Here is a 13,135-nt window from a genome sequence, read left to right as displayed (position 1 = left end):
CCCCGAGTTGGTGCAATTAGTTTAGAAACATAGAAAATAGGTGCAGGAGTAGGCCATTCGGCCCTTCGAGCCTGCACCGCCATTTCGATATGATCATGGCTGATCATCCAACTCAGTATCCCATCCCTGCCTTCTCTCCCTGATACCCCCTGATCCCTTTAGCCACAAGGGCCACATCTAACTCCCTCTTAAGTATAGCTTATAGTTTCGAGAGATATAGCGCGGAAACAGACGGGTGGGCACCGACCAGCGATCTCCGCACATTAACACCATCCTACACCCACTAGGGACCGTTTTTACATTTACCAAGCCAATTAACCTTCAAACCTGCGTCTTTAGAGTTTGGGAGGAAACCTAAGATCTCTGAGAAAACCCACCCACGTACAAACTCCGCACAGACAGCGCCCGTAATCGGGATCGAACCCGGGTCTCCGGTGCTGCATTCGCTGTAAACTTTCTGTTCTGTTGGTGGCTGGAAGTAAACTCATCTTGCGAGATGTCGTCGATGTCGGACGTGTATATATATTGTGTTAGCCACGACAATCCTTAGGCTTGTTTGGCTTATATTTTTAATCAATAATGTTTTATTATTAATATTTAATGTTTTATGTGTCATTCCTAACCGTCACTGTATGTCATGTTGGCACTTGAGGGCGGAGCACCAAGGCAAATTCCTTGTATGGGAATACTTGGCCAATAAACTTAATTCATTCATTGATTCATTTAACCCCAGCTATGACTTCTAGCCAGGCCCAAGTGACAGTCATGGTACCAATCGTCAGGTTTCCACTGTACCCCGGGTCACGTGACGATAGTAAACAAAACAAACTGGTTCCGTACCCCTGTCTCGTAGATTGGATTGTCAAAGGCTGTTTCCACCGTGATTTGGCTATATGGGTGAGAGGACATCAGGGGTAGACGCAGGTTGGAGTGATAGCGGCACCTGCAATACAGAGAGAGAGAGTGAGAGAGATATTGAACGTATGATTGTTGTCGGCGTTTCTCTACGCAGGGCCTTTGATGAGGCGTTGAGCAACATAAGAGGGGACCCGTGCTGGTAGCAACAAGGGGCAGCAACAACCCGCTGAGTTACTCCAGCATTTTTGTGTCCATCTTACTGCAAATGCCATCAGGAAAGGGTGAGGCTTCTGCCAAATCCTAGATGGCTGTGATGGCATTGGGTTCAAGTCCAGGTGTCGGGGAGGTTATGGGGAGAAGGCAGGAGAATGGGGTTAGGAGGGAGAGATAGATAGATCGGCCATGATTGAATGATGGAGTGGACTTGATGGGCCGAATGGCCTGGTTCTACTCCTATTCCTTATGACCTGATAAGTTCCCGATGTTGGGGGAGTCCAGAACCAGGGGCCACAGTTTAAGAATTAGGGGTAGGCCATTTAGAACGGAGATGAGGAAAAACCTTTTCACCCAGAGAGTTGTGAGTCTGTGGAATTCGCTCCCTCAGTAGGCAGTGGAGGCCAATTCTCTGTAGAGAGTTAGATGGAGCTCTTAAAGATAGCGGAGTCAGGGGACATGGCAGGAACGGGGTACTGATTGTGGATGATCAGCCATGATCGCATTGAATGGCGGTGCTGGCTCGAAGGGCCGAATGGCCTACTCCATGTCTATTGTCCTCTTTTGATGATATTCCCAAGCAGGCTTCATGTTTTCCTTTCTAGAGCGGTCACAAGGATGAGGGTAGACAAAAGTGTTGGAGAAACTCAGCAGGACAGGCAGCATCTATGGAACGAAGGAATAGGTGACGTTTCGGGTTGAGACCCTTCTTTAGACAGGATGAGGCTTGGGGATAAGGATGAGGCGAGCTTACCTAGTGACGTAGATGTAGGCGCTCCCCAGTAGTATGGAGATGATGAGGATGGGGATGAATATTGCCAACGCCATGTTCCCACCATCCATTGGCCTCTCTGCGGCCGCCTCCGCAGCTGGAAGGTAGTGGGGAAGCAACAGAAACGTCTCTTTATACTGAGAGAAGCTCCCGCGAAATAAAGTAACCACTCCCTCCCTGAACGTCTGACACTGCACATAAATGCATGCCGCCGTTTACATGGTATTACGGTACTACACCAGAACCAGGGGCCACACAGTTTAAGAATAAGTGGTAAGCCATTTAGAACGGAGACGAGGAAACACTTTTTCTCACAGAGAGTGGTGAGTCTGCGGAATTCTCTGCCTCAGAGGGTAGTGGAGGCCGGTTCTCTGGATGCTTTCAAGAGAGAGCTAGATAGGGCTCTTAAAGATAGTGGAGTCAGGGGATATGGGGAGAAGGCAGGAACGGGGTACTGATTGGGGATGGTCAGCCATGATCACATTGAATGGCGGTGCTGGCTCGAAGGGCCGAATGGCCTACTCCTGCACCTATTATCTATTGTCTATTGTCTGCACAGTATTACACTAACTAAGTCAGCTAACTCTCAGTAGCCACGCCGGGCTGGATATGAATGGCTGGCAGTTTAAATGTTCCAGATTACTTATGGAATAAAGATTCATCTTTCACCATGTATGTTGGTGTGGGTCATTCACAAACATGGTGTCAGGGGTGGGATTCGAACCCACTCTGTGAGCAGTGTCAGACGTTTAGGGAGGGTGTGGCTTACATGAGCTGTTCTTTATGAACAAACTCAGGATATGCAACCTTCTGATCTTGGCATTTTACATGCCGTTGCCAACTCACCTTCCAACGAGTGCTCGAAGCTGTACTGAGCAGCTGAAAATTAAAAAGTAAGAATGAGTTTTAGAACGCAGAACAGACACAGGCCCGTCGGCCTGCAATTTCCATGTCGAACACGATGACTTGCACCAAACATTATTCATAGAAATATATATAATAGGTGCAGGAGTAGGCCATTCGGCCCTTCGAGCCTGCACTGCCATTACAATATGATCATGGCTGATCATCCCCAATCAGTATCCTGTACCTGCCTTCTCTCCATACCCCCTGATCCCTTTAGTCACAAGGGCCACATCTAACTCCCTCTTAAATATAGCAGATGAACTGTGGCCTCAACTACCTTCTGCGGCAGAGAATTCCACAGATTCACCACTCTCTGTGTAAAAAATGTTTTTCTCATCTCGGTCCTAAAAGACTTCCCCCTTATCCTTATACTGTGACCCCTTGTTCTGGACTTCCCTAACATCGGGAATATTCACGTTATTCCCATTATGTATCTGTACACTCCACGCGGCTCGATTGTAACCATGTATTGTCTTTCCGCTGACTTGTTAGCAAAAAACAAAAGACCATCACTGTATCTCAGTACACGTGACAATAAACTAAACTAATTTAAACTAATCTCTCCCTGCACATGGTCCATATCCCTCTATTCTCTGCATAGCCATGCGTCGATATACTATGTGCATGTTTCCTTGTTACCAAGCATCTGCAGTTCCTTGTGTCCTTACTAACTAATATCTTCTCTGGTAATTAATACATTACCGTTTGAAGGAGCTAGTTAGAGTCTGTGAAGAAAGCATTTAAGTGATGGGAAAGTTTTAGAAGGATGAGAGGGTATCTTATTGAAACATATAAGATTCTTAAGGGTTTGGACACGCTAGAGGCAGGAAACATGTTCACGATGTTGGGGGAGTCCAGAACCAGGGGCCACAGTTTAAGAATAAGTGGTAGGCCATTTAGAATGGAGATGAGGAAAAACTTTTTCACCCAGAGAGTTGTGAGTCTGTAGAATTCTCTGCCTCAGAGGGCAGTGGAGGCCGGTTCTCTGGATGCTTTCAAGAGAGAGTTACAGTAGATAGAGCTCTTAGGGTTAGCAGAGTTAAGGGAAATGGAGAGAAGGCAGGAACGTGCCAGCACCGCCATTCAATGTGATCATGGCTGATCATTCACGATCAGTACCCCGTTCCTGCCTTCTCCCCATATCCCCTGAAACAGGCCCTTCAGCCCGCTAAGTCTGCGCCGACCAGCGATAACCCCGTACACTAGAACTATCCCACACATTAGGGATCATTTACAATTTTACCGAAGCCAATCAACCTACGAACCCACACGTATTTGAAGTGTGGGAGGAAACCGGAGCACCCGGAGGAAACCCACGCAGGTCACAGGGAGAACGTACAAACTCTGTACAGACAGCAGCCGTAGTCAGGATCGAACCCTGGTCTCTGGCGCTGTGAGGCAGCAACTCTACCGCTGCGCCACCGTGCAGCCATTCTTGATATATTTGATCTCTTGAGTGGGGGATAATTAAATCACGTGTGTGAGAGAGTTAGATAGGGCCCTTAAAGATAGCGGAGTCAGGGGGTATGGGGAGAAGGCAGGAACGGGGTACTGATTGGGGATCATGCATTTCGCTGTCTCTGTACTGTACACTGACAATGACAATTAAAATTGAATCTGAATCTGAATCTGAATCTGATGATCAGCCATGATCACATTGAACGACGGTGCTGGCTCGAAGGGCCGAATGGCCTCCTCCTGCATCTATTGTCTATTGTGAGACTTTCTGCCCTTGCTATTTATGACCTGCGATGTTCAGCTGGAATGTAGAACACCTCTAGGAATTTTATGAACCTGGGCACGTTACTGTAAATCTATTAGACTAATAAAATGTACACATAAAAGGAGATTCAGGTCTCTTTTGATTTAATGTGGACATATAAATGTAGTGGGAGCAGAATGATCAGGATGGCAAGTTCTTTGTTGCATCATTTCACAGAGTATGTGAATCGTGGAAGATTTCAGGCAAGAGAATGGACAGATCAACGCAGAGGACATTTTGGTTTTTTAGAGATACAGCACGGAAACAGGCCCTTCGGCCCACCGAGTCCGTGCCGACCAGCGATCCCCGTACACTACGCTATCCTACACCCACTAGGGGACAATTTTTACATTTCCCAAGTCAATTAGCCTACAAACCCGCACGTCTTTGGAGTGTGGGAGGAAACCGAAGGTCTCGGGGGGGGGGGGGGGGGGGGGGGGGGGGGGACCCACGCGGGTTACGGGGAGAACGTACAAACTCCGTACGGACAGCACCCGTAGTCGGGATCGAACCCGGGTCTCTGGCGCTGCATTCGCTGTAAGGCAGCAACTCTACCGCTGCGCCACCGTGACAAGCGCTGTTGGTTTTTAGAATCAACGGCGCCAGAGACCCAGGTTCGATCCTGACCTCGGAGTGTGTGGAGTTTGCACGTTCTCCCTCTGACCCGTTCACAGTAGTTTCCACTGGCGAGAGAGTCTAGACCAGTGGTTCCCAACGTGGGGCGTACGCCCCACAGGGGGGCAATTGAGCGCGACTGAGGAGGTCTGGGTCCAAATTTTCGATTTTTATTTTTTTGGATTTTCCATCAGGTAAACATATGTAGTTTATGTTTCAGATGTTATTTTGAGTAAATATTTTTTTTTGGGTAAAAAAGGCTTTATTTTGTAGTTATTACACAATCACCGCACCATCGCTCTTCATGCACGTCGCACGAAGCGCGCGAGGTCATGGGAGAACCTTATTTATTGAATTGGATTTAGAAATGCGATTCAAAGAGCTTTTGCTAAGTTACCCTTATAATATCTATTTCCTCCGTTTTCTCTCAAGGGAAAGCAAGGGGGGGGCATCAGGATTTTAGAGGTGATTAGGTGGGGCATGGCCAAAAAAAGGTTGGGAACCACTGGTCTAGACACAGAGGGCCCGGAATACCAGCCTCAAGGTAAAAGGACGTACCTTTACAAAAGAGATGAGGAGGAATTTCTTTAGTCAGAGGGTGGTGAATCTGTGGAATTCATTGCCACAGACGGCTATGGAGGCCGAGTCATCGAGGATTTTTAATGCAGAGATGGGGATCAAGGAAAGCATTCACATGGCGGCCCTGTTTCCACTAATCTTTCCACCACCATGCACGGGAAGCGCAGGATAGACACCATTGTATGCAGATGCCGAGAAGTGTGCTCAGCTCTGATCTTGTGTGTGGACTCGATTAGAAGAAGAAAGCGGAGATGAACAGATACTTGATTGGTGTGTGTGTGTGTCAAAGGTTGTGGGGAGAGGGCAGGAGAGTGGGGCTGAAAGGGAGAGTACAGAGGAGATTTACTAGAATGTTGCCTGGGTTTCAGCAACTAAGTTACAGAGAAAGGTTGAACAAGTTAGGTCTTTATTCTTTGGAGCGCAGAAGGTTAAGGGGGGACTTGATAGAGATCTTTAAAATGATGAGAGGGATAGACAGAGGTGACGTGGATAAGCTTTTCCCATTGAGAGTAGGGAAGATTCAAACAAGAGGACATGACTTGAGAATTAAGGAACTAGAGGTTTGGGGGTAACATGAGGGGGAACTTCTTTACTCAGAGAGTGGTAGCGGTGTGGAATGAGCTTCCAGTGGAAGTGGTGGAGGCAGGTTCGATTTTATCATTTAAAAATAAATTGGATAGGTATATGGACGGGAAAGGAATGGAGGGTTATGGTCTGAGTGCAGGTAGATGGGACTAGGGGGAAATAAGTGTTTGTCACGGACTTGTAGGGCCGAGATGGCCTGTTTCCGTGCTGTAATTGTTATATGGTTATATGGAAAGGGAAAGAACAATCAGGTATGATTGAAAATGGTGGAATACTCTTGATGGGCCGAATGGCCTAATTCTGCTCCTGTGACCTTTGAACTGATGACTGCGTGGGTTTCTTTCAGGTGAACCGATTTACTCCCACATCCCAAAGCATGCAGGTTTGTAGATTAAATGGTCTCTATAAACTGCCCCCTGGGAGCAGACACTTTCAAGAGAGAGCTAGATAGGGCTCTTAAAGATAGCGGAGTCAGGGGATATGGGGAGAAGGCAGGAACGGGGTACTGATTGTGAATGATCACATTGAATGGCGGTGCTGCCTCGAAGGGCCGAATGGCCTACTCCGGCACCTATTGTCTATTGTCTATGGGTGGTTGTAAGTTTGGTCGTACCTTTACACGAGGGCAGTGGCCCACTCCAATGTGATGGGTGGCCAATGATGCATCTGATGGTCACCTCTCCAACCAACTCGAAGCCTTCGTAGCACATGAAGGTCAACGTCTCTCCCGGTAGGTACAGCCGCTTGTACAGGATCTGGTAGCCGTTCTCTGGTAGTCCCGGGTTCTCACATGCCACCGACTCCTCCGCTGAAAGAACAAGTCCAGATGGTTGTGGTTTTTAGTCAAGTCAAGTCAAGTCTATTCGTCACATACACATACGAGATGTGCAGTGAAATGTAAAGTGGCAATGCTCGCCGACTTTGTGCAAAAAGACAAACAACAAAACAACCAAACAAACTATAAACACAATCATAACACACATATTCTTTTACATAATAAATAATGGAAGGAAAAACGTTCAGTAGAGTTAGTCCCTGGTGAGATAGGAGTTTACAGTCCGAATGGCCTCTGGGTATGGAGAAAGGCTCCTTCAGATTCAGCCATTCAATTTTGAATTGTCATTGTCAGTGTACAGTACAGAGACAACGAAATGCATTTAGCATCTCCCTTGAAATGTAGCGACACTAGCAAAAAAAGATTTGAATAAAAAATAAACAAAACTCCAAACACAATCATAAACACACACGCATATTCTTTTACATGGCAGTCACCGAGGTACGTTCAGTAGAGTTAGTCCCTGGTGAGTAGGAGTTTACAGTCCGAATGGCCTGGAAAGAAAAGCTGTTCCTCGACCTGCTGGTTCGGCAACAGAGAGACCTGTAGCGCCTCCCGGATGGTAGGAGGGTAAACAGTCCATGGTTGGGGTGAGAGCAGTCCTTGGCGATGCTGAGCGCCCTCCGCAGACAGCGCTTGCTTTGGCAGACTCAATGGAGGGGAGCGTGGAACCGGTGATGCGTTGGGCAATTTTAACCAACCTCTGCGATGCCTTCCGGTCGGAGACAGAGCAGTTGCCATACCATACTGTGATGCAGTTGGTAAGGATGCTCTCAACCTCTCCGTTCTCACCGCATGGCAAAGGAGGCGTTTGCCTGACCGTAGCAGCTGGAGCAGTCCGTTGAAGGGGTGGAAGGGGTCTCCCATGATAGTTGAGCTGAGTTCAGGATAGCACACCACAACTTTGGATTTAAATCTAATTGTGGGTTGGGTGAGGTGAGTGGGGAGGGATGTGAGGCAGGTATAGCACTCCTTTTTTCTTTCTATCTCTTTTTGTCCTTCTATTTTTTTTAATTTTTTCCATTCCTCTCTTCACTCGATGGCTACACCACTTTGATTCTACCTTTGCACATCTCACTTTTTCTCTTCCTCGTGTTTAAGAAGGAACTGCAGATGCTGGAGAATCGAAGGTTACACAAAAAAGCTGGAGAAACTCAGCGGGTGCAGCAGCATCTATGGAGCGAAGGAAATAGGCAACGTTTCGGGCCGAAACTCTTCCGGGTTTCGGCCCGAAACGTTGCCTATTTCCAGAAGGGTTTCGGGCAGAAACGTTGCCTATTTCCTTCGCTCCATAGATGCTGCTGCACCCGCTGAGTTTCTCCAGCTTTTTTGTGTAACCTTTTCTCTTCCTTGCTTTGTCTCCTTTCTTCTCTTCCAACTTAAGCTAAAAAGTTAATATTGAAGCTGTACACTAAGTATAATTTTATTTGCCGTCGGTTCTATTTTTGTACATTTGCTTCTAATAAATAAATTTAAAAAAAAAGCTTAGTTCAGGGAAACGGCGCGGGAACAGGCCCTTCGAAACCCGGGTCCCTGGCGCCGTAAGGCAGCAACTCTACCGCTGCGCCACCATGCTGTCAATTGTCCGTACGTTTTAGAATAGAACTAGTGTAGATTCAGATTCAGAGTCAAACTTTAATTGTCATTGTCAGTGTATAGTACAGAGACAACGAAATGCAGTTAGCATCTCCCTAGAAGAGCGACATAGAATATGAGCAATAAATAAACATATGTACGTGCATACAGTCATAGTAGTGCAATTATTTTTTTTCTGGTGGAAGGAGTTTGGCTGGGGGGGGGTGATTGGCAGTCACCGAGGTACAGTGTTGAGTAATGTAACAGCCGCAGGGAAGAAGCTGTTCCTGGACCTGCTGGTCCGGCAACGGAGAGACCTGTAGCGCCTGCCGGATGGTAGGAGGGTAAACAGTCTGTGGTTGGGGTGAGAGCAGTCCTTGGCGATGCTGAGCGCCCTCCGCAGACAGACTCAATGAAGGGACTCAATGGAGGGGAGCGAGGAACCGGTGATGCGTTGGGCAATTTTCACCACCCCCTGCAGTGCTTTCCGGTCGGAGACAGAGCAGTTGCCATCCCATACTGTGATACAGTTGGTAAGGATGCTCTCGATGGAGCAGCGTTCGTTGGTCGATAGGGGCGATCGTTGGTCAGCACAGACTCTGTGGGCTGAAGGGCCTGTTTCCACGCTGTATCACTCAACTAAACTCAGAACAAACATAGAACTATACAGCACAGAAACAGGCCCTTCAGCCCACAATGTCCATGTTGAACCTTTGGTGTTCCAAGCCTGTCCAACTGCTCTCTCGGTGTCAAATACCCCCTATAATCCACCCATCAGTCTGGTGAACCTCCTCTGCACCCTTTCCAAAGGCTGTAGTGGGGCGACCAGATCTGCACGCAATTATCCTTCGGGTGGTGATCTTTCTACGTCAGGTACTGCTGCTTGAGTTGAGGTGAGACATCTCCGAGGTCCCTCGAGCCCGAAGCCATCTCATGATCAGGTGCAAGAAATGGCAGCTCTTGACAGGAGCCCCGACTCCCTTCTCCTCTCCAAGGAGAACAACCTGCTCAGCCATCTGGACTCAACGCTCACAACTATGGAAGTAAAACAGAAATGACAGGCAGCCAAGGGGATGGAATTTAGGGCCATCTGTCTGGGAACGATGCCTCATTGGCACTCGGTCTGAAGGAGCGCATTATCTATTATAGCGTGGAAACAGGCCCTTCGGCCCAGATTGCCCACGCCGACCAACATGCCCCATCGACTCTAGTCCCATAGACAGAAGCACAGTGCTGGAGCAACTCAGCAGGTCAGGCAGCATCTCTGGAGAAAAGGAATAGGTGACAATTCGGGTCATAGAAACATAGACAATAGGTGCAGGAGTATGCCATTCGGCCCTTCGAGCCTGCACCGCCATTCAATATGATCATGGCTGATCATCCAACTCAGTATCCTGTACCTGCCTTCTCTCCATACCCCCTGATCCCTTTAGCCACAAGGGCCACATCTAACTCCCTCTTAAATATAGCCAATGAACTGGCCTCAACTACCTTCTGTGGCAGAGAATTCCACAGATTCACCACTCTCTGTGTAAAAAATGATTTTCTCATCTCGGTCCTAAAAGACTTCCCTCTTATCCTTAAACTGTGACCCCTTGTTCAGGACTTCCCCAACATCGGGAACAATCTTCCTGCATCTAGCCTGTCCAACCCCTTAAGAATTTTGTAAGTTTCTATAAGATCCCCCCCTCAATCTTCTAAATTCTAGCGTGTACAAGCCGAGTCTATCCAGTCTTTCTTCGTATGAAAGTCCTGACATCCCAGGAATCAGTCTGGTGAACCGTCTCTGTATGGCAAGAATGTCTTTTCTCAGATTAGGAGACCAAAACTGTACGTAATACTCCAGGTGTGGTCTCACCAAGACCCTGTACAACTGCAGTAGAACCTCCCTGATCTTATACTCAAATCCTTTTGCTATGAATGCTAACATACTATTCGCTTTCTTCACTGCCTGCTGCACCTGCATGCCTACTTTCAATGACTGGTGTACCATGACCCTTTTCCTAATCGGCCACCATTGAGATAATAAGGGTCGGGACCATTTCAGACTGAAAGTAGAAAGGGAGGCATGTACCTACACCCGTAGGAACTAGGAGTTACTTCCTACACCAGTCTTTTATATGGTGCGATAGTACCTGCCTCAACTACCTCTTCAGGCAGCTCATTTCATATACCCACCACCCTAAAGGCTCGGGGGGGGGGGGGGGGGGGGGGGGGGGGGGGGGGGGGGGGGGGGGTGTGGGGTGGGGGGGGGGGGGGGGTGGGGGGGGGGGGGGGGGGGGGGGGTGGGGGGGGGGGGGGACCATGCCGGTGAGAACGAGAGTTTAGAAGGATGAGGGTAAAATCTTATAGAAACATAAGAAACATATAAAATTATAAAAGGACTGGTCAAGCTAGATGCAGGAAAAATGTTCCCAATGTTGGGCGAGTCCAGAACCAGGGGCCACACAGTCTTAGAATAAAGGGGAGGCCATTTAAGACTGAGGTGCGAAAAAACGTTCTCACCCAGAGAGTTGTGAATTTGTGGAATTCCCTGCCACAGAGGGCAGTGGAGGCCAAGTCACTGGATGGATTTAAGAGAGAGTTAGGTAAAGCTCTAGGGGTTAGTGGAATCAAGGGATATAGGGAGAAGGCAGGCACGGGTTATTGATCGGGGACGATGAGCCATGAAAGGCGGTGGTGGCTCGGGGCGAATGGCCTCCTCCTGCACCTATTTTCTATGTTTCTATGTAAGCTGATGCGACTTGGATGGGGGAGGGATGGAGAGAGAGGGAATGCCGGGGCTACCTGGTGAGATAAATTAATATTCATACCACTGGGCTGTAAGCTGGCCAAGCGATATATGAGATGCTGTTCCGCCAATTTGCGTTTAGCCTCACTCTGTCAATGGAGGAGGCCCAGGACAGAAAGGTCTGTGTAAACTGATTAAGAAGGAACTGCAGATGCTGGAAAATCGAAGGTACACAAAAGTGCTGGAGAAACTCAGCGGGTGCAGCAGCATCTATGGAGCGAAGGAAATAGGCAACGTTTCGGGACGAAACTCAAAGGAAATAGGTAACGTTTCGGGCCGAAACCCGGAAGGGTTTCGTCCCGAAACGTTGCCTATTTCCTTCGCAGGATGTGCTGCACCCGCTGAGTTTCTCCATTCGTGCCCTGTCGAGTTTGTGCCTGAGGTCCCACACGCCATTCAATAGAAATTAGGATCATTCGGAGCCTGACCGCCATTCATCCAATCTCCAACTCAGTATCCCGTACCTGCCTTCTCTCCATACCCCCTGATCCCCTTAGCCACAAGGGCCACATCTAACTCCCTCATCTATGGAGCGAAGGAAATAGGCAACGTTTCGGGACGAAACTCAAAGGAAATAGGTAACGTTTCGGGCCGAAACCCGGAAGGGTTTCGGCCCGAAACGTTGCCTATTTCCTTCGCTCCATAGATGCTGCTGCACCCGCTGAGTTTCTCCAGCATTTTTGTGTACCTTCGATTTTCCAGCATCTGCAGTTCCTTCTTAAAACACATCCCTCTCACCCGCTATTGACAAGTAATTCCTGTCGGGGCGCCAGCAGGTGGCAGCAAGGAGCTGCTCACTGCCTTGGAGGCAGCGATTTGGATGAGAGACCGCATCAACACTGCCAATTCGACGATTCTCTGTTTCCCTTGATCATTACGTAGAACAGTACAACAGTAGGGTGGCCACGGCTGACGCAGGGGTACAATTGCTGCCTTAAAGTGCCGGGTTCGATCCTGACTACCAGTGCTTAAAGGGCCTGTCCCACATGCATGCGTTTGGCGTGACCAAACGGAAGCGGAGTTCACGCGAAGTTCGAGCTAAGTACGCACTAGGCGTACGCAGTCAAGACGCTGTGTACACCGTCAAGACGCTGGTATAGAATGTGTAAGATGCAGATGCTGGTAAAATCGAAGGTAGACACACAATTCTGGAGCAACTCAGCGGGTGAAGCAGCATCTCTGGAGAGAAGGAACTAGCTGCCTCACTAGTTCAGTATAGAAGTTGGGAGGTCATGTTGCAGTTGTATCAGACGTTGGTGAGACCGCATTTGGGACCAGGCAGGTGGGACCAGTGTAGCTGAGACATGTCGGCCGGTGTGGGCAAGTTGGGCCGAAGGGCCTGTTTCCACACTGTATCTTTAAAATCCCTAAAACCCTCCCACGCTCCAAAGACGTACAGGTTTGTAGGTTAATTGGCTTGGTGTAAATGTGAAAAGACATAGTCCCTGGTGTGTGTGTGTGTGTAGGGTAGTGTTAGTGTGCGGGGATCGCTGGTCGATGCAGACCCGTTGGGCTGAAGGGCCTGTTTCCGTGCTGTATCTCTAAACTAATTCCAAAGACGTGTAGATTTGCACGTTAATTGGCTTCTGCAAAATATCCTTGGGGTGTGAGATTTCAACCTTCACCTGGTCGACAAATGCAATC

General features: G+C 48.4%; 1 protein-coding gene across 1 annotated transcript in view; it reads right to left on the bottom strand.

The window, feature by feature from the left end:
- LOC129709200 (seizure 6-like protein) overlaps positions 1-13,135 on the bottom strand; it is a 95,756-nt gene that overhangs the window by 3,139 nt on the left and 79,482 nt on the right. The window contains 4 exon segments of the mRNA XM_055655391.1: positions 841-943; positions 1,826-1,940; positions 2,690-2,722; positions 6,904-7,098. Coding sequence (XP_055511366.1) covers positions 841-943; positions 1,826-1,940; positions 2,690-2,722; positions 6,904-7,098 — 446 coding nt within the window.

The sequence above is a fragment of the Leucoraja erinacea genome, chromosome 25, assembly GCF_028641065.1.
Source record: "Leucoraja erinacea ecotype New England chromosome 25, Leri_hhj_1, whole genome shotgun sequence".
Classification (NCBI taxonomy): Eukaryota; Metazoa; Chordata; class Chondrichthyes; order Rajiformes; family Rajidae; genus Leucoraja; species Leucoraja erinaceus.
Note: the sequence above shows the minus strand (reverse complement) of the source record. Positions and strands in the feature narration are given on the sequence as shown.